The sequence below is a fragment of the Engraulis encrasicolus genome, chromosome 19 (genome assembly GCF_034702125.1).
Source record: "Engraulis encrasicolus isolate BLACKSEA-1 chromosome 19, IST_EnEncr_1.0, whole genome shotgun sequence".
Taxonomy (NCBI): domain Eukaryota; kingdom Metazoa; phylum Chordata; class Actinopteri; order Clupeiformes; family Engraulidae; genus Engraulis; species Engraulis encrasicolus.
The window spans coordinates 2,529,585-2,551,799 of NC_085875.1; the positions used below are offsets into that span (position 1 = coordinate 2,529,585).

The 22,215-nt window shown below is 42.5% G+C and overlaps 1 protein-coding gene across 1 annotated transcript in view; it reads left to right on the forward strand.

Annotated features, from left to right (window-relative positions):
• The window catches only part of ttll5 (tubulin tyrosine ligase-like family, member 5), a 43,785-nt gene that overhangs the window by 14,661 nt on the left and 6,909 nt on the right, over positions 1-22,215 (forward strand). The window contains exons 15-28 of the mRNA XM_063184004.1: positions 165-256; positions 1,903-2,052; positions 4,770-4,861; positions 5,562-5,624; positions 6,611-6,744; positions 7,748-7,837; positions 8,221-8,488; positions 9,830-9,947; positions 10,244-10,390; positions 11,729-11,820; positions 12,894-13,060; positions 14,493-15,275; positions 20,672-20,844; positions 21,301-21,440. Coding sequence (XP_063040074.1) covers positions 165-256; positions 1,903-2,052; positions 4,770-4,861; positions 5,562-5,624; positions 6,611-6,744; positions 7,748-7,837; positions 8,221-8,488; positions 9,830-9,947; positions 10,244-10,390; positions 11,729-11,820; positions 12,894-13,060; positions 14,493-15,275; positions 20,672-20,844; positions 21,301-21,440 — 2,509 coding nt within the window. The remainder of the gene's footprint in view (positions 1-164; positions 257-1,902; positions 2,053-4,769; positions 4,862-5,561; positions 5,625-6,610; positions 6,745-7,747; positions 7,838-8,220; positions 8,489-9,829; positions 9,948-10,243; positions 10,391-11,728; positions 11,821-12,893; positions 13,061-14,492; positions 15,276-20,671; positions 20,845-21,300; positions 21,441-22,215) is intronic.

Below are 22,215 nucleotides of genomic sequence, written 5' to 3' on the forward strand. Positions count from 1 at the left end.
AACTTGTCTTAAAGCAAGACAAGGGCATAGATGAAAAATAAGACACTTTACCATCTTTATAAACCCCGGCCAACGGTTTTAACTGTATTAAGCCCCAAAATAGTGGCATACCCCTTTAATGAATATTGTTTTGACGTTTTGGACATCTCTTTTTTCCCCATCAGGCGTAGTGTGTCAGGATCCGCTGATGCGATCGCTGCAGTTAAGTCGAGCCGGACACGACCCAAACGCCAAGGGCTCTGCGGAGAGATTTCAGGTTGGCAATGTTGGGATTGGGACTCAATATTAGCTCCACTTAAGGGCAGATTATTGTTCAGCAACGGCGCCCATTGGTTATGGTCGCTAACCACTGTTGATGTTATAGATCTGCGCATGAGGTCGCATGTCGTTAGCCACATTTGGCTACATAGGCTACAGTACAGTAGTCAGACTGCAGGCATTGTGCCGCAAGTGCTAAACTGATGTATTGTTTGTTACTTACTAATTCAGTCATTGTAGCTTCATTTATTTACACACACTAGAAAGAACCCCTAAATCCATATGCAACTACATCAGGAAACCTAGTAAATATAGCAGTGTTGACGACTATGGCATAAATGATGCCATTTTGTTTTGCAATACTGTTCCTTTCAAATCCCAAATGTTGGGAACCCCTGATCTAGATGAATATTGAAATTCTGGTCTGCTATTCTGTGGAGTAGAGATATTGAGCTTCAGTGTGGCGTTTTTTATGTGGATTATGTTTATAAAGCAGGGTGAGACTAATAATAGCGAAAAAAGAAACAGCTTGCACATACTGGCTAACGTGAAACAATGTCAAAATGATCACTTTAGTTTTAATGTTAGATTTGCAGGGTATGTTAGAAAAAATAGTTACACAAAAAATGTACACGCATGGTGATGTAAGCAAGCAGTGTTGAAAACATGTGAAGAACTAGTGTAAGGGTTCTGCTGTATATACAGTATGCAAGCATGCACCACCAAAAGACAAATGTGACCATTAAAGGGACAGTTTGGTCAATTTCAACATGCAGTTGTAATGCTCACACTACCCTTCAGCCGTTTCCGAGATCCTGGTCATTGTAATGGGGGCAGCTCTTTGTTTACATTTCAAAAAAACATTTTTATTTATTCCCAAAAACATCCAAAAGGTTATAAAACATCAGCAGACAACTAGCAAACAGCAGTACCTTTTGGGAAAATATTTGGAGTTGGCCTATGTTTCATTTTTTTAAAATGTAAACAAACGCTGCCCCCATTAGAATTGCTCATATCTCGGAAAGGGTTGAGCCGAAAAATGTGGCATCACCAGGTACTGACAAGTCAAGGGTAGCGTGAGCAATACAACTGCATGTTGAAATTGACCAAACTGTCCCTTTAATGGACCATTAATGTTGCTTAAATATTCTTGAGTCCAAAAGGGGGGTCCCTGCTGAAAAGGTTTGGGAACCTTTACTGTAAGGGTTCTGCTGTACGCATGCACCACCAAAAGACAAATGTGCAAGTATGTGCTGCTGACATTGTCTGGGTGTAGCCTCCTGGAAGTAAGTAAGTAAGAGAGAGAGTGAGTGAGTGAGAGAGTGAGTTAGGTGCTGTTTACACGTAGCAGGATATTTTTTTAGCAGGGTATTTTTTTCTCCTGTTTAGGTGTAAACGCAACATGTGGATAAAAATAAATCCTCCATTGTAACAAATGCGTTTCGGCCCCCTAAACAGGACTTTTTTTTCTCCTGCTTTTTATAGCTGGATTTTAAATATCTGCTACGTGGAAACGGAAGGCCAAAACCAATGCAAAACCAATGCAACCAGGAGCAAAAAAATATCCACATATAAAAATATCCAGCTACGTGGAAACGGCACCTTAGGCATCCTGTTTCAGAGGCTTGTTGTGTTTGGCTGCAGAGACCCCTGTCTGGAAGCGGCGCCGAGAGGAGGCCCAGGAGGAGACAGGCGGAGGTGGGGGTGGGGGGGGAGCAGGGCACAGCAGTCCTCCACTCCAAGAAGAAGCAGGAGCAGGGCGAGCATGGCACAGTCGTCCTCTCCACCGAGGAGGTCAGTAGTCGATCGGCTACAGTAGCTACAGTACATATTTCGCCTTTGTAGAGCAGAGTAGACGGCTGCTCAAAATACACACACCATTCAAACAAAGGCGAAGTGCAGAAGCTACACCAACATTGAAACAAGAAGATAAACACACATGAAGATAAACACACAATGCTAGAGCAGGAGATGGCACAGTCGTCCTCTCCACCGAGGAGGTCAGTAGTCGGCTGCACAAAATACTGCCCTTCAAAGCCTTGGTATTACTGTAGATTGGATATTGTAGTTTCTGCAAATTTGACAGCAGGAGCTGGTGGAACATGGCACAGTCGTCCTCTCCACAGAGGAGGTCGATCGGCTGTTCTAAATACACTCACCATTCAAACAAAGTCAAAGTGCAGTAGTTACAGTACATATTTCGCCCTTGTAGAGCAGAGTAGACGGCTGTTCAAAATACACTCACCATTCAAACAAAGACAAAGTGCAGTAGCTACAGCAACATGAAACTGAGAAAAATGCCTTCAATATGTTGAAGTTAATACAATCACAACATACACACAGATCATATTAACACACAATACCTCACAATACCTCAAGAGCTGGAGCATGGCACAGTCTTCCTCTCCACTGAGGAGGTCAGTAGTCGATCGGCTGATCAAAATACACTCACCATTCAAACAAAGGCGAAGTGCAGTAGTTACAGTACATATTTCGCCCTTGTAGAGCAGAGTAGACGGCTGCTCAAAATACACACACCATTTAAACAAAGGCGAAGTGCAGAAGCTACACCAACATTTAAACTGAGGAAAATGCCTTCAATATTTTGAAGTTAACACAATCACAAGTGATTCACAACACTAATACATACACAAGAAGATAAACACACAATGCTAGAGCAGGAGATGGCACAGTCGTCCTCTCCACCGAGGAGGTCAGTAGTCGGCTGCACAAAATACTGCCCTTCAAAGCCTTGGTATTACTGTAGATTGGATATTGTAGTTTCTGCAAATTTGACAGCAGGAGCTGGGGGAACATGGCACAGTCGTCCTCTCCACAGAGGAGGTCGATCGGCTGTTCTAAATACACACTCACCATTCAAACAAAGTCAAAGTACAGTAGTTACAGTACATATTTCGCTCTTGTAGAGCAGAGTAGACGGCTGTTCCAAATACACACACCATTCAAACAAAGGCGAAGTTCAGTACCTACAACAACATTTAAACTGAAGAAAATGCCTTCAATATTTTGAAGTCGATACAATCACAACACATACACAGATTAACATACAATACTAGAGCAGGAGCAGGGCGAGCATGGCACAGTCGTACTCTCCACAGAGGAGGTCAGTAGTCGATCGGCTGCTCAAAATACAAAGGCAAAGTACAGTAGCTACACATCAACAAACTGAGAAAAATGCCTACACTAATACAGTACATACACACAGTATTAACACACAGTACTAGAGCAGTAGCTGGGGGAGCATAGCACAGAGGTCAAAATGCTGCCCTGCAAATACTGGCCTACAAACACAAAGTGCAGTAGCTACACCAACATTGACACTGAGAAAAATGTCTTGAATAATTTGAAGTCAGTGCGATCACAGCGAGACGATCACAACACAAACACATACACACAGATAAACACACAATACTAGAGCAAGAGCTGGGGGATCATGGCACAGTCGTCCTCTCCACAGAGGAGGTCAGTAGTACTAGTCGGCTGCTCAAAATACTGCCCTGCAAAGGAAAAGTGCAGTAACTGCACCAACATTGAAACTGGGTTAGTTTACTCACCAGTCCCTTTTTTGAAGTATTTTTGGGATTTGAAAAAGTAGAGGGCTGGAGGGCTGCGGCGTTAAAGTGGTAAAACTGGTGGTGGTTAGAAGGTGCTCTTTGGCCAAGACGTAGAAAATATCAAAAAAACACACTGCTTGATTCACCTTGTGCCCTGATGAAGGCCCTGTAGCGGCCGAAACATGTTGGCAGTGGCAGTATTTTTAATTATTTAAGTTCTAACATGAACTAGCCTTTATAATAAAGCGGTTTTATCTAAGAAGAGTGCCTTGGCGTCCTGCCTTTTTTTGAAGTATTTTTGGGATTTGTATCCCTTTATTTTATAATGACTGTAATGTTCATGTGGTTTATTTCTCTTCAATATACATACATCTGGTAGCACTTACGGGTTCATTAGGCTCTGACTGCTCTTCAGAATCTTGAAATCATAACAGCGGCCACAAACATAACAATAGAATTCTCATAACAAAACAATTATAGAACCACTGACTACTGGGTTCTTTATAATGACTGTGAAGAGATAGTCGGTCGGGAATGCGATGGTGGCGTTGACTCTGATGGAAACTGTACTGCCCTACAAAGGCAAAGTGCACTAACTACGCCAACATTGAAACTGAGAAAAATGCCTTTAATATTTTCCAATACAACCACAACAATACAATCACAACACAAACACATACACACAGATAAACACACACGCACACAATGCTTGAGCAGTGGGCAAACATGTATCTTCTCCTTTGTGACGTTACTGCAGACTTTAGAATGAATGTACAGTGGTGCGAATGCATACTTAATATACTATACAGCACTATAACATACTATATTAGCAACAGAACCAGCCAAATGCTGGTAAGATTTACATGATCTAACCAATTTGGCTGGTGATGAAAAAGTTTAATTTAAAGTCCTGTACATACATGTCTACATGAACAGGTGAAGACGCTGAGGAGGATACAGGACGAGTATGAGAGGAGAGGAGGATTCATTCGCATCTTTCCCACTTCGGACACTTGGGATCTGTACAGGTGAGGAAAGGCGGTCTCTTCTCAAAACCCAGCGTTCAGTGGCACAAACCCAAAACGTGTAATGAATGTAAGAATGGGCTGTATATATTTATTGAATGTATTTTAGGGCCCGACCAATATGTTTTTTTCAGGGCCGATACCAATACCAATATTTATGGAAATGGGAGGCCGATAACCAATATGTGCATCCAATATATAGAAAATTGTTCAGAATAAAATTGAATGAAATATATATCATTATTATTATATATACACATATATTTAGTTATAATAATGAACTCTCATGGACTCAAAGTGGGGAGAGCAGAATAGAAGATGCATTCATAACGAAACGGCTGCAAAATTGGTTGTGAAAGTTATACAAACTTATCGGTGGAAATTTATTGAAAGTATGGCCGATACTGATATCCCAAAAATGCTAAATATCGGCCCGATATATCGATGGGGCCGATATATCGGTCGGGCCTTAATTTTAGTGATAGGTGACAGCTGCATTCAGGTTGCTATTAAGAGTATGATTAATTTTGAATAGCATTAATTTTGCTCCTAATTACTTGTATACTGCTGTACTCTGCGCTGACCCCACACTCTGTACTTGCTTGAATTTCCTCCTTGTAAGTCGCTTTGGTCAAAGGCGTCTGCTAAATGTAATGTAAAATGATTTTGACTGTGTATGTGTTTGTATCTCGTATCCCCATAGCGGTTTTCTGGAGTACAAGACCAATATGAACTCGCTGCTTGCCACTAGACTGTTCCCTGAAAGGTGAGCCTTTTTTCCTTACTGGGCAGGGTGTACAATTGTTTTGTTTTTATTTTTACCAAAGAATTTTCCAGGTGTTTTTCTTGTATTGAGAGTGTGAAGGAGAGGGCCCCTCACCTCTCGTGCCGAGGGGAGATGTTGTAGGGAAATACTATGTTATGAACTGGTGGTGAAATCCATAAATGAGTTTTAAAACAAACAAAAGGGGATTTTCATGAATGCTTTGCATTTTGTGTCTTTCAGAATCTGTTTAATTTCACCTTCACTAGGCAATATATACCATAGCCATAGCAGAGATCCTAAGAGTATCATCAGAGATTCTAGGAGGTATTATGGAGGTGTGTGTGTGTGTGTGTGTGTGTGTGTGTGTGTGTGTGTGTGTGTGTGTGTGTGCGTGCGTGTGCGTGTGTGTGTGCGTGCGCGTGCGCGTGCGTGTGCGTGTGTGTGGTGTATGGTGTGTGTGTACTGGTTTTCCCTAACAAATGATCAGTGTGATATATTGGGGGCTGTCATCAATCACTCCCCAAACACACCTGATCTAACATCAATCAGTGAACAGAATAGATCGATCATTTTTGTAGAAATTGGTTGTTGTTTTGACAGCTATATGGAGACATGCTATTCCTCCAAAATTCTCAAATACCAACCATTGTGTGATGCTCTTAATAACTGTGATTACTCTTGTAACACTATAGCATTAATCTTTGGTAGTTTGGGCCATGTCCATAAAATGTGTGTGCGTGGCTTACAGATCTGTGGACTCTCTAAACAACCGACCAAGAAATTGACCAAATTCTGTTCAGCATCCAACATAATTGGGAGCCTTTTCATTTGGAGACACAGGTGCCACATGTAGACACTCAGTGAGCAGATCCGTTTAGTTTTGTGAAGAACTCCTATAAAATGTGGCTTGTGCCATTATAAACGCCTATCTGTCAATCCAAATAAAGAAGTAAAATGTGTGTGTGTGTGTGTGTGTGCGTGCCCAGCTCCAGGAGGAGGGGCAGTGCGTCTCTGGGTCGTCTGGGCTGCCAGTCGGTGCACGTGGTCCAGTACGAGAGGAAACTACTCAGCCTGCAGGCCCGAACGCACCGCAAGAGGAGGAGGAGGAACAGGAGGACAGGTCAGGGTGTGTGTGTGTGTGTGTGTGTGTGTGTGTGTGTGTGTGTGTGTGTGTGTGTGTGTGTGTGTGTGTGTGTGTGTGTGTGTGTGTGTGTGTGTGTGTGTGTGTGTGTGTGTGTGTGGGTGTGTGTGCTGTTTAGCCCGCAGCCACCGCAAGAGGAGGAGAAGGAACAGGAGGACAGGTCAGGGTGTGTGTGTGTGTGTGTGTGTGAGTGTGTGTGTGTGTGTGTGTGTGTGTGTGTGTGTGTGTGTGTGTGTGTGTGTGTGTGCTGTTTAGTCCGCAGCCACCGCGAGAGGAGGAGGAGGAGGAGGACAGGTGTGTGTGTGTGTGTGTGTGTGTGTGTGTGTTTGTGTGTGTGCATGTGCATGTGCGTGTGCGTGTGCGTGTGTGCTGTTTAGTCCGCAGCCACCGCCGGAGTAAGAGGAACGCAGCGCACAGGAGTAAGGATAGACCGATATATATATCGGTCCGATATTAGCATATTTTAAGTGTATTGGTATCGGCCAATACGCGTGTGGTTTTGTCCGATATGCAATATTTATTATTTTATGTCATTCTGGGTTTTTTTAAAAGCACCAAGACACTTTATTTTTTTATTACTTGATTGTTAGACATTAATGTTAAAGGAATGTTTATTTTTAACTTGAGACCTGGAATATTTGTCATTTTTTTTTAATTTTTTTTTTTTTTTTTTTTAAACCATATCGGCCCCAAATATCGGGTATCGGAAATCGGGTATCGGCAAAGGGTGATTAAAAAAAAAATCGGTATTGCATCGGCCATTTTAAAACCTGTATCGGTCAACCCCTACACTGGAGTACAGGTCAAGGTGTGTGTGCTGCTAAGCCTGGAGGCTCACAGCCACCACATGGAGTTAGACAGGGAGTGTAATTGTGGGATTCGAACCGGCAACCCTCTGATCTAAAGCCCATCTTCTTAACCACTATACCACGTCTGCCTACGATATGTCCCTCGATTTATTCATCCCCTCCTAACATTTCAGAGCGGGGATGCAAGGAGGCTGTGAGCAGTGCAGAGGAGGAGGGCGAGGAGGCAGAGGAGGTGTTGTCCATCGAAGGAGGAGGAGGAGGAGGTGAGACTTTTGACTTTTAAAATCCCTTTATTGAACCATTTACATCAACAAAATAGCCAACAACCCCCCAAACCCATCAAAAACAAACCCATTACCTGGGGGGCACTGTGGCGCAATGCGCTAAGCCCCCACCCAACCTTTGGGCTTTTATGCCCGACCCACGGGGACCCCGGTTCGAGTTTGGACGGGGTCATTTCCCAATCCTCCCCCATCTCTCTCCCTCATTTCCTGTCAGCATCTCATACTATCCTGTCAATAAAGGCATAAAAAGCCCCTAAAAACTAAAAAAATAAATACAAAAAAAATAAGGAAAAGCAGCCCACCACCAGTACTAACTGACCATAGCCTCCACCCTTATTTCTCTGCACACCACTTCTTTGCAGGAGGAGGAGGAGTTGAGAAGAAGAGGGCGACGTCAGCTCCTGCCCCCAGTGCCCCTCAGGAGGAGGAGCAGCAGAGGGACAAGGCCCATGTGGTGGTGCGGCACTTTGCCCAGAAGGACATTCGCACCTCCGCCTCCGCACATGCTTCGGCCTCATCACATCAGGCCTCGTCACATCAGGCCTCGTCACATCAGGCCTCTGCAGCACAGGCCACCAGGAGACCACGCGTCAACCTGCTCTACGTACTGCAGCAGGGCTGGCAACTCAGGTAACAACAACAGCAATGTGTATTATTTATACAGCACAATATCACAACAACAGCAACAATGTGTATTTATATCACAACAACAACAACTTGTTTTTACTTAGCACAATATCACAACAACAGCAATGTGTATTTATATAGCACAATATCACAACAACAACAACATTTATTTATATAGCACAAGATCATTCACAACAACATGTATTTATATAGTCTCTCTGTGTCTCGTTTCCTTCTCCTCAGTAAAGTGCAGGCTCTCTGTTTCTCTTTTCCTCCTCAGTAAAGACTAGTCTCTCTGTGTGTCTGTGTCTCTTTTCCTGTCTCCTCAGTATGGTGCAGGCTCGTGTAAAGACTAGTCTCTCTGTACGTCTCTTCTTTTTCTCCTCAGTAAAGTGCAGGCTCGTGTAAAGACTAGTCTCTCTGTGTCTCTTCTCCTCAGTAAAGACTAGTCTCTCTGTGTCTCTCCCTTCTCCTCAGTAAAGACTAGTCTCTCTGTGTCTCTTTTTCTCCTCAGTAAATTGCAGGCTTGTGTAAAGACTAGTCTCTCCGTATGTCTCTTCTCCTGTCTCCTCAGTAAAGTGCAGGCTCGGGTAAAGACTAGTCTCTCTGTGTCTCTTCTTTTTCTCCTCAGTAAAGACTAGTCTCTCTGTGTCTCTTCTCCTCAGTAAGGTGCAGGCTCGTGTAAAGACTAGTCTCTCCGTATGTCTCTTCTCCTTCTCCTCAATATAGTGCAGGCTCGGGTAAAGACTAGTCTCTCTGTGTCTCTCCCTTCTCCCCAGTAAAGACTAGTCTCTCTGTGTCTCTTCTCCTCAGTAAAGTGCAGGCTCGGGTAAAGACTAGTCTCTGCGTACGTCTCTTCTTTTTCTCCGTAGTAAAATGCAGGCTCGGGTAAAGACTAGTTTCTCTGTGTCCCTTCTCCTCAGTAAAATGCAGGATCTCTGTGTCTCTCTTTTCTCATCAGTAAAGTGCAATCTCTCTGTTTCTCTTCTCCTTCTCCTGAGTAAAGTGCAGGCTCGTGTAAAGACTAGTCTCTCTGTATCTCTTCCTGTCTCCTCAGTAAAGTGCAGGCTCGTGTAAAGACTAGTCTCTCTGTGTCTCTTCTCCTCAGTAAAGACTAGTCTCTCTGTGTCTCTCCCTTCTCCTCAGTAAAGACTAGTCTCTCTGTGTCTCTCCCTTCTCCTCAGTAAAGTGCAGGCTCGGGTAAAGACTAGTCTCTATATGTCTCTTCTCCTTTCTCCTCAGTAAAGTGCAGGCTCGGGTAAAGACTAGTCTCTCTGTGTCTCGTCTCCTCAGTAAATTGCAGGCTCGTGTAAAGACTAATCTCTCTGTGTCTCTTCTCCTCAGTAAAGTGCAGGCTCGCGTCGCCTTCTCCTGTTACCTGCAGCGGGTCCAGAGCAGGCTGCTGTCTGAGAGCAAGCTGAACTCTGCATCACCATGGCCCGAGAAGGACAACGAACAAATGGTAAACTATATTTTTAATTTAAACTTTGTTTTTCATGTAGGCCTTGGTATTGGGTCATTTTCTTACTTATTATGTTAACGGGAGGTTAATGGAAAGTTTTAGTTTTAACTTGAGCTGAAAAGGCCACTCTTGATTCTCCACTACCGAACCCTGCCCCATCTCTCCCCCCCCCCCCCCCCCCCCCTCTCTCTCTCACTCACTTCCTGTCACCAACTTCACTGTCTATTATTTTAAAGGGAAAACAAAACAATAATATGCCCCACTCTCCTATAACGCCGGTCCATAATCTCTTCCAGGAGCTGATCATCCGTTTCCTGAAGCGAGCCGCCAGTAACCTGCAGGAGGAGATCCAGATGGACCTGCCCAGCTCACAGCTCCCCCTTCAGGACAGATGCCATATCCTGTCCCACCAGCTGGCCCAGTTCATACGCTGCTACGATAAGGCACGCCGCTTCTCTTTCAATGATTTGGCGTAGTAATGTTAACCAGGAGGCTATATTATGATAAGGCATGCCGCCTCCGTTTCAATGCACTTACTAATAGGGCTGGGTGAAATAATCTAATTAATCGATAATCGATCGAATCAAATCGAAATTCACATAATCGATTCACAGGGCACAAAATCGATTTTTTGGTTCTTTTTCTTTTTGTTCTTTTTGTTTAATTTAGGTCTATGGAAAATATCCAGTAGGTATTAGTCAATTAGGCCTAGGTCTACTTATTACAAATGAGCAATCTGTTAACACTGTCAAGCCACAGTCCTTTGACATTTTTATATAAAAATAGGCAACAGCATCTTTTGGGGGAAATCCTGGCACCAAGAAGGGAACGGATTGAATCGATTCGGAATGAATCGTATCGAATCGAATTGAATCGTGATTAATCGATTCAAAGCCCAAAGAATCGAAATCAAATCGATACAGGAACATGGCTGCGATACCCAGCCCTACTTACTAACTAGCTAGCATAGTTCATACACTGCTACGATAAGGCACAGTGGCTATCAGTCCTCTTTGTGTCTCTCCTACAAATACATGTAGCGAAACCAAATAGTTTCGTTTAGTAATATTAACTTACTGTTCATAAGCTGCTACGATAAGGCACACTGCCTCTCTTTCAATGGTTTGGCTTAGTATATTAATATAAACTAGCTGGCAGAGATTATAGGCTGCTACGATAAGGCACGCAGTCTCCCTTTCAATGCACTTATTAAAAAAGCAAAATGTATGGTTTGGCTTAGTAATATTAATTAGCAGGCCAAGTTTTAGAAACAAAAATCCAGTAAGGCACAGTTTCTATTAGTCCTCTGTATTTCTCCTACACATAAATGTAGTGTAGTATATGAAGGTGGCTGTTCTGCTACACTCCCCCTCTGTCCTCTGGGTGGTTGTATCACAGACGTTGTTGCTGAATAGCTTGAATATGCATTTATCAACACTGTAATAACTAATATTTTACATCTTAGAAAAGAGTTCTGCCCGAAAATAGGGCAAGAAGTTCTCATCTAGAGGACATCAAGTGGCAGTACTTGAAAAAAAATGGAATCGCTAATTCTCTAGCTTAATGCATTTGCTCACTAAGGCATACAGCACATACGTCCTTGCACTGCGTTTGCCCTTTCTTACCATTCACACCACTTAGCAGCGCAGTATGCCTGCATGCCTGCACTAAAGTAAAGTGTGAAGCTGTGTAAAGTTACTTATTTCATTGCCTGCCCAGCTCTCCCGAGAGGTCCTTGAAGTTTGTTTGAACATTTAATCTGCGTGTGTGAATGTTTACAGGAGACACAGCTGATGGAGCAGGAGCTGGAGAAGAGTAAAGATGGCCACTTCATCAACCCCAGCGTCTTCCAGGACTTCATCGCCAAGGCCAGGTTTGATTAGCGCGATACATTACTGCCCTGGTGGTTTCCAAACTTTTTCTGCCCGGTCACCCTTTTGGAACTAAGAATATTTTCATGACCCCCACCCCCATATATTTAACAATTTTATCCATTAATATGGCTATATCAGAGATTCTTTAAGTATATAGAGATATGCCACTGTAATAGCTTGCCATGGGCACCTAACATGACCAGGTTCCGGTCTACCTAAAGGGGCGTGTCATAATGCTCCTAGCATTGAATAGAACAGTCCTTAGGTCTGCCGGGGTCTGCCTGAAGGGGGATTTCCCCCCCTCCCCCTTGCAATAATAGAACCAGGAAACAATGGGCCAATGGAACCTCTCTCTCTCTACTCTCTCTGGCTATATTTTCCATCAATAGTTTTTTTCTGCTAATATTGCTAGCGAAGGCAGACTGAAGAAGGTATACGCCTAAACGTGTTTCTGCAATGAGACACTACGTACATACAGTGTATGCAAGGTGCAGCCTCTTTCTTGAAAAGTTCCCTTGTTCATGGTCAATCATCCCATGACTTATTGCTGGCTCAACTATCTTACTGTTTATCATTGTTTAAAACTTGAGTTATACTGTTCAGATGATTATTCAGTCAACAATAAGTATCCTCAATAATGTTAACATTAAAACAAAAATTAATGTCTGCATTTTTTATACACGCAAAGGTTGCAAAGGTTTGTAACGTTTACAATATGGCTGCCTGGGGAAAAAAGTTTGTGAACTGCTGCATTACTGCACCTCACATCTGTTATGGTGATCTTGCTGTAACCCTGATGTTGAACAAAAACATTTTCTGTTTCTGTCCTATGCTCATGAACGGCCATCCGGGTACTTTGCTCTTAAATTTGCGTTACGCCCCTTTATGGGTGAAAACAAACCGAATGTCTCATTGACTTACATGCTACATCCGCTAGCCTAAATGAACACATTCCATGCTTCAGCCACGGCTGTTTGGCTATATTATTTGAACAGCCGGCAACACAACACAACACATTTTTTATTTTTATTTTTTTGGGTACTGACTCCCTTTTCAAATGAATTTGTTGCAGTGAGACGGACTTGGAGAAAGTGTTGACCTTCTACACGCTGGACAGCAGGTCTCCGAGTGTGTTTCTGGGGACCAGGGAGCGCAGCTCTAAACCTGAGCAGAGTAAAGCTCCCAACTCTTCATGCTCTGGCCAGGGAGAGCCGGCTAGAGTCAGCCACCATGCCAAGTGTAAGTAATAGGGCTGTAACGATATTGTAGCGAATTGTATTGTATTGTATCGAATCGAGAAATCATGATATGCTAGGGATGCAAACGATTAATCGATCAATCGACTTAAATCGACCAATGCATTAATCGATTAAAAAAACATTAATCGCAATTAATCGATAATTCAACTGACAAGAGACCCAGGTGAAATGGGCATGTGAAGAGTGTGTGTGAAGAGGGGTGTGAATGGTGTGAATATTTAAATTACCTTTGGATTAAATAATTGAAATAGAATTAATTTAAATGTGGTATTTTGTCTCAATTTTTAATTACATTTTTTAGATTTAATCTTTTTTTTTTTTTCGAGAAACATTGAGATTTCGGGGGGAAAATGCCGCTTATCAATTAATCGTAAGTCGATCGATAAGGCTATCAACCAATGATTAATGAATTAATCGATAATTTGCATCCTTATGATATGCAGAATCCCGATTCTGTATCGTGATGCAAGAAGGCAGTATCTTGATACGCCCTTTCAATGTTGTGTTACCCTTCAGTCCGGAAAACAACCACATGAAAGGGTGTGATGATGCTTCCAAGTGTGACATAAATATCATTATTTTAAAACAAAAAAATATAGCCTATATTAGTAGCCTCTTTGTAAACCTATTCTAGCCATAAACGATTATCGAATTGATTATCGAAAAGATATATTTTAAAAATCTTGGGGTGTATCAAAAAGTATGTCATGCTTTGCACAATCGTTTCTATATGAAATACATCATTGCAGCTGCTCTAAGCCCTAACAGGCTCCAGCTTGCGGGGACTCACTAATTGGACGCCCTTTCGGTACTTACCGCTTACGTCATACGACCCTAAACCTAACCCTAACCCTAACCTTAAATCGCTTGTTTGAAATGTTTAATTACCATGTGACATACCACGTAAGTACAGAGAGGGCGTCAAACTAGTGGGTCCCCCAGCTTGCGGGCAGGCAGGCACCTCCAGTGTTCACCTCTCTGTCTCTCGAAGTGCCTCTGACCTATGACCCTTATAGCCCCAAGTACCCAGAAGTTCGTTGGCGCCACCGTGTGGTGTGGATGTCTGTGTGCTGTCTATTTCCACATGGACCACCTAAAGGGCCGTACACACACGTCGCTGCTAGTTACTCGCTAAGCGAATGAAGTCAATACAATGTCAATGTGTTTCAGCGAGACTAGCAGGCGAGTAGGCGAGTACTGTACAAGCGATGCAATGTGGGCTGATCCGGAGTTTTCTTCAAGCGAGGCGAGTAAGCGAGTAACCAATTGGAATGCAGAGTTCGGTACTTCTCGCCTGTTCATTGGCAGTTAAAGCCGCGGCAATGTTCCATGAAAGAATGGCGAGCAAGCGAAAAGCTAGCTTTGTGTGTGTACGCCGCTTAACATCACTGTTTACCTTTGTTGCTTCTTAGGGTGTGCAAGGCCCGCAGCTGGCATGAATAAGCTCCAAGAGATAAGAGACGACGACGGAAAAGAGATGGACGTGGCCCGTATTAAAGATGCTTACGAGAGTCTCCAAGCCAGCGGGGGCCTTAAAAGGGACACCACCACCAGCAGCGCCACTAAAGTCCAGCCTCAGGTGCTACACGTCACCGCCTCCAGTCACATGATGCAGGGTGACACCTCATCAGGCCAGACCAGACGTGTCAAACCTGGAGACGGAGTTGGAGTTGCAGCAACTGCCACCGCCGTCAGTGCGACAGTGTCAAAGTCGACGCCCCTCTTGAAGAAAGCCAACGAGGCCGATGCTTCCACAGCCAGCCGTGGCCAACACAAAATCATAACAAAGTCTTCCAACTCTGCGGCGGCAACGGCGGCGAACTCGAACTCTGGGCCCAAAGTGGGCCGCTGGTGTGCCGCTCTGCCTCAGAGCGCGGGTCACCTTCCCTACTCCTACCACAAACTGGCAACTAGCACCTACTCTCCGCTCATTCCCCTCAGCAACACCGTGATTGGCCCTCCTGTTTATAACATGGCCACCATAGCCAATAGGAGCGCTGCACAGACGGTCACATGCTCCACGTTAACCAATAGCAGTGCAGTGCTGCAGCCGCCACCACCACAGGGTACGGGTGCTGCTACGGGGTCTTCATCAGTCACTGAAGTCACCAGCAAGACATCATCTTCATCCCTGCCTACTCCCCTCTCCACTATACCGCTATATGGGAAGACAACATCTTACCCCACACCCCCAGGTAATGTTTTTGTGCCGTGAGAACTCTGTACTGTAGTTTGTAGTCTAAGGCCAGCCGCACATTGGCTCCGACAGCACTGCGGCGCACTTTGATTCCGACAGAATTCGGACCCCAAAACCAAATTCCACACGAACATAGCATTGATGGTCAATGGGCGGCGCAGACAGAATAGAACTTGTCTCTAATTGCTATTCGACATCGGTGAATGTCTACACAGTCTCACCCCAAGTAGTCAATTTTTGACTACTCAATTTTTGACACCCCAAGACTGCAATTTTTGACGTCTTGGGTATTCCTTCCACGTCACATTTTGACTATGTCCTCAAAGGCGCCCCCTTGTGGCAGCATAACGTCATTGAGGTTAGGTTTAGGAATAGGTTTAGGGTTAGGCCACATAGTCAAAATGTGACGTGGAAGGAATACCCAAGACGTCAAAAATTGCCGTCTGGTCCAAGGTAGTCAGAAATTGACTACTTGGGGTGAGACTGCGTTGCAAATGTCTGCAGACATCGGCGCCAGTGTGCGGGGTTCAATTGAAAACAATGTAATCAAACTTTTGCGGAGCAGTGCTCAGCACTTTGTCGGAGACGGTGTGCAGAAGCCCTAATTGTTGTCTAAATGAAGGAGTTCCTATAGTTTTGACTATTGTAGAAAGTTCAGTTTTTTGGCGTGTTATTTAAATCGAAGTTTAAAAAAATAGTGGGGTCGTATTAGGCGCAGTCATTTCAAATTGGTGTTAAAGTTTGGTTTTCACTTCCAAGTTGAAGTTTAGGGTCTATAGAACAATTTGAGTTCGAGTGTCAAACATACAGATAACAAAATAGCCTGCGGGGGGCGCTCTAAAATATATAAACTGCTATAACTTTTGATTATTTAAACCAAATGTAACATATGAGGTATGTATGGATTCAGCATGAAGAGGAGAAACCGGTGAGCTAAGTATTCGGTTATCAGATTAAAGACACACTATGTAATAAACACACTTTTAGCCAATGGACAGCAAAATCCGGGCTTTTTTAAGATAAAGGGTGGAAATGCCCTCAAAGTTGCAATGAAACATCATTTATTGTTACAAGCTATTGTAAATAAAGCCTGGGTTATCACTTAACTTGTTTTTTTTCACAATATCCCTGAAGCACACAGATACTTAGGATACCTATACACAACTAGACTGCCTGTGCAGTCGCCTATCCATATCCCCGAAACGCAACGCTTCCAGTCCCCCATCATTCCTACCACTCCCGTCCACCTTTTCATAAACGTATATGATAAATACAAAATATTAAAGAAATATATTTAATATATATACATAGATCAATGACATGCATAGGCTTAAAACCAAATGACTATTGTGAAAATGAAGAAAAAAAATGGGGCAAATGGTAACACTGTTTTAATGGTTTACAGTGAATATACCACATTAGGTACAGTACAGTGTTATAACCAGTGCAACAACATTTAATGCCATGTAATACCAGTGTAACACCATGTACCAATCTTGTACTTACATCATGTATTTGTGTGTAAGTGGTATTACAGGAATTGCATATTGTTACACTGGTATTACACTGTTGTTACATGGTATTAAATACATTATGCTGGTTATTACACTGTACCTAATGTGGTAGATCCACTGAAAGGGTGAACCTTTAAAATAAAGTGTTACAGGGCAAATCAATCCACCCAGTCAGAAGTTATGTGCCAAATGAAAATTCCGCCATTTTGAAATTATTGGCCTCCAAAATCTAATCAGTTCATGAATCTACCCTAGAACATTGAAACACCAAATCTGGGACAAATCCATCCAACTGGTCAGAAGTTATGGGCCAAACCAAAATTCAGCCATCTTGAATTCAGCCATCTTGAAAGTGTTGGCCTCCAAACTCGAATAAGTTCATGAACCTACCCTAGAGCATTAACACATCAAATCTGGGAGAAATCCATCCACCCAGTCAGAAGTTATGGGCCAGACAAAAAATCGGCCATCTTGAATTCAGCCATCTTGAAAGTGTTGACCTCCAAACTCGAATCAGTTCATGAACCTGCCCTAGAGCATGAACACACCAAATCTGGGAGAAATCCATCCACCCAGTCAGAAGTTATGGGCCAGACAAAAAATCGGCCATCTTGAATTCAGCCATCTTGAAAGTGTTGACCTCCAAACTCGAATCAGTTCATGAACCTGCCCTAGAGCATGAACACACCAAATCTGGGAGAAGTCCATCCACCCGGTCAGAAGTTATGGGCCAGACAAAAATTCGGCCATCTTGAATTCAGCCATCTTGAAAGTGTTGACCTCCAAACTCGAATCAGTTCATGAACCTGCCCTAGAGCATTAACACACCAAATCTGGGAGAAATCCATCCACCCGGTCAGAAGTTATGGGCCACACAAAAATTCGGCCATCTTGAATTCAGCCATCTTGAAAGTGTTGACCTCCAAACTCGAATCAGTTCATGAACCTGCCCTAGAGCATTAACACACCAAATCTGGGAGAAATCCATCCACCCAGTCAGAAGTTATGGGCCACACAAAAATTCGGCCATCTTGAATTCAGCCATCTTGAAAGTGTTGACCTCCAAACTCGAATCAGTTCATGAACCTGCCCTAGAGCATTAACACACCAAATCTGGGACAAATCCAAACATCCGTTCAAAAGTTATCGCGTTAACACGAAAAACGTGACGCGGCGGCGGTGCACGCAAAACCATTACATCCCCGACGCTCCGCGTTTCGGGGATATAAATATGGCTGCATAAAGCCTATGTGATATTTAGCACCCAACTTGCAACTTTGAGTTTATGGTATGAGGATCATGAGTACCAGCTTTTTTTTCAATCAAGTCATCATTTTATTCACAAAAAACTTTATATCTGAAAGAAAGTAAATCAATAATAATAATAATAATAATAATAATAATAAGGATAATAAGGATAATGATGATGATATATAACAACAGTTCTTCTGGCATTCAAAAAACAAACAAAAGACCACATTTATCCCAATACTCCACTCTACAATAACTATGACAGAGAACAGATACAATAACAGTCAGTGGTCAGTCTTAGAAATTGCATGTGCACTTGCACAGACGTGTGCACTTTAACTCTGCCTTCATGCACTTGCACCAAGATCTGGCAGGTCTATTTGTACAAGTACTAGTACAGCTGCACTTCACCTCTAGTTGGAATACATCTTTGGTAGTGTAGTCCAAATCTGGGAACTGTCCATTTGTTACCAGATTGGCAGGCATTTCTGGTAAATGCAGATAATAAGACAGAACTTTTTTTATTCCTGTCAACTGTGCTGGTAACAAATGGACAGTTCCCAGATGACAGAGATGTCTTCATAACAGCAGATGATTGTGTCTTCCATGTATGAAATAGTCCTATAGTATTATGCATTATGCTTGCCAAAGGCCTCTGCTTGCCCCCAGCAAGCGTACTAATTGTTGTCCGACAGTTTATTATTAAGTATGCTTGCGGGAAAGCATACTAATTGTTCATCAACAGTTTTTTATTCTACATTTTTCCATTCACCTCCATTCATTAGTACGGTGACTTTGAATCGTTGCAGCATTAGAGATAGAGACACGGTTTGAGTGCCAAAACGAACAGCACGAAAAGAGCTCACGGTGGTGTATTTTTCGCTGGCCTACCCCCTTTCACTCGTTCAACAGACTCGTTTTCCTCAGTTTTCTCTCTGTTTTCCCGCTCATTGAAATGAATGGTAGAATGGTCAAGATGATGTCACAAACTGTGGCAGTTAGAGTGAGAGTTGACCTGTCCTTGGGGTTTTAATAGAATAAAATACACTGCTTCACCTTTCGACTAGGTAAAGGCATTGTCAGAGAGGTCTTGGCTCTGAATACAAACTGTGTTAAGAATGATCATTAGCCAACTCTTCAAAATGAGAGAGAGCAGTTTTAAAATCCCTATGATGTGACCCCATTCACTTAGAAACATTGTGTGAACAGCTCAGCGCATAGGCCTGAATATGTCCACTTTTTGATTGAACCATTTGGTGTTCTCAGTGATCTCAGCTTTGACATGAAGAGCAGGGTTATGCCATTTGTGTGTCAATATCGTTTGACAACTTGCAAAACTTTTGGAGATAAGGCTGCACATATTACTCAGCTATTGACTGCCAAATTGTCACCTTAAGAATCTTCATTCATACACACACACATGCAGCCTTGTAGAACCTGGACAACCGTGGCCTAATATGCTGCTGTGGCCACTCTATACAGTAAGTGGCAGTGGCCTACTGGGTATTGGGTGTCTGTCGGAGGGTTGCAGGTTCGAATCCCACCCTTACCTCTCGCTACCCACCCATTGCTGAAAGGCACCTGAAGCATCTCCATACATGCATGCACACACACACACACACACACACACACACACACACACACACACACACACACACACACACCTCTATCTTTTTCCCTCATGTTTCTGTGTGTGTACGACAGCTCTGTATGTGTATGTGAATGCAGAAGCCAAAAGCATACTAATAGCATTTCTCCGGAAATGCAGTCTTAATATTATTATTATTATTATTATTATTATTATTATTATTATTATTATTATTATTATTATTATTATTATTGATTTATTTTCTTCCAGATATATTTTTTTGTGATTTTATGTGTTAATAGAATATGGCTTGATTGAAAAAAGCTGGTACTCATGATGCTAAATTCATAAACTCAAAGTTGCAAGCTGGGTCCTAAATATCACATAGGCTTTATGCAGCCATATTTGGGTATAGGTATCCTAGGTATCTTTGTGCTTCAGGGATATTCTGAACAAATCAAGTTGAATGATATCCCAGGCTTTATTTACAATAGCCTGTAACAATAAATTATGTTTTATTGCAACTTTGAGGGCATTTCCACCCTTTATCTTTAAAAAAAACCCTGAATTTTGCTATCCATGGGCTAAAAGTGTGTTTATTACATAGTGTGTCTTTAATCTGGTGACCAAATACTTAGCTCACCCGTTTCTCCTCTTAATGCTGAATCCATACATACCTCATATGTTACATTTGGTTAAACAAATCGAAAGTTATAGCAGTTTATACATTTTAGAGCGCCCCCCGCAGGCCATTTTGTTATCTGTGTGTTTGACACTCGAACTCAAATTGTTCTATAGACCCTAAACTTCAACTTAGAAGTGAAAACCAAACTTTAACACCAATTTGAAATGACTGTCAAAAATTGCACAGGCCTACGACCCCACTAAATACATTTTTAATCCAATATGCTTATAATATAATATAATATAATATAATATAATATAATATAATATAATATAATATAATATAATATAATATAATATAATATAATATAATTGTAATTTATTTGTATGTCTATTCCCTATTCTTAATTTGGTTAGAGAGACCAAAGAGCTCGACTGCGCCCAGACATGGTCCTGGAGTGGCCCTGAAGGACGCGGTTCTGTCCCGGTATGATCAGAAAGTCATCACGTCGGCCTTACAGAACCTCATCGAGAAGCAGGCCGCACGCCACAGCGGCCCCTCCGCATCCATATCCATGCTGACTCAGAAGGTGCGTGCTCCTTGCTAAACCTTTACAACAAACCCCACCGTCAATAAGTCCCCGCAAAATATAACTTAACCTTTAAGAGTGTGGGTTTTTGAACATTCTATATTCTAACATTCTAAAATTGTATTCTATGGCACTCAGAATTCGATAGAACTTTCACTGCTTGAAGATTCCTGTCACACCTGTGTGACGATACACTCTTAGAGGTTTTGTATTGCAAATGTCATTTCTAAGATTGCTTTACAAGTCATATTACACGTGAAACGGCATAACATTATCCGGCCTCGAGGGCCATAGGTTTCCTACAGCTGGTCTAGTTTGTTAGACTATCTGTTCTAAGCTTGTCGGCAAAAATGACTAAGTCTTACTGTAATTTCTCACATACTACAGTTCTATTTTGTAGTTATGGATGATGTGTTTGTGACAATGTGTGTGTGTGTGTGTGTGTCAATGTTGCAGATGGCCAACTTCAATCTGGCCAATGCGATTCCAAAGAAGGATAGTGTTGACCCCAGCCAAAGTCTTCCAAAGGCACTCAGTCTTCACAAGTGGCCAATGAGGAGCCTTTACTCTGACAGCAACCTCACTCAGACTCACAGGTTAGTACACATTCTCATTAACATTATAGACGGTGGGCTAGATTTCGTAGCTCCTTTAGAAAACGAGTTTCGTTCTCACTCTCGAGTGGCAACTTGATTTTTCTAATATGACCTCCTGACAATATGTAAAGCAATATTCTGGCTGTTGCCACGCTGAAAAGTTGCACGTTGATATTAAAAAATAACGAAAATAAAAAAGACTGGGGGTGACGTCACATAATGCACAGTCAATGGGAAGTCTCCGCCCCTCAAAGTTGAAAAGGGAATATTTATCCGCATATCGGCCTTTTTTCATATGCAGATAATTCACCTAATCATTGAAACAACGTAGGTATTTCATTCCTGACCATTTACCTGTTACTGGAAAAAATAACACAGCTTGCATTTCTTTACTGACACGTAGTTTTTTGGCGAATTGATCTACCCCCGTCACCTCATTGCTCTATTGCTTTGAGGGAACAGACCTGTCCTCTTTTTGACATTTATCTCTCGTTGCCCAATGATGGTCAGACAGTCGAACACTAACAGCGAAAAAGAGCACTTCTGAAAGTTTGAGAAAAATATTTTTTTTGCATGTACACAACAAGTGAGCCCACTTACCCCCCAACTTGTAACTTTTTGCCATGAAATCTGACGGTTCCGGGTAGCATGCACGCGCTAGCTGTATTCTGCCTCGTTGACTTTGCACTGACGTGACGTCACTCGGTCGGCTAATTTTTGTTGTCATTTTTATAAATCAATGTGCAAGTTTTGAGGATGGCAACAGCCAAAATAT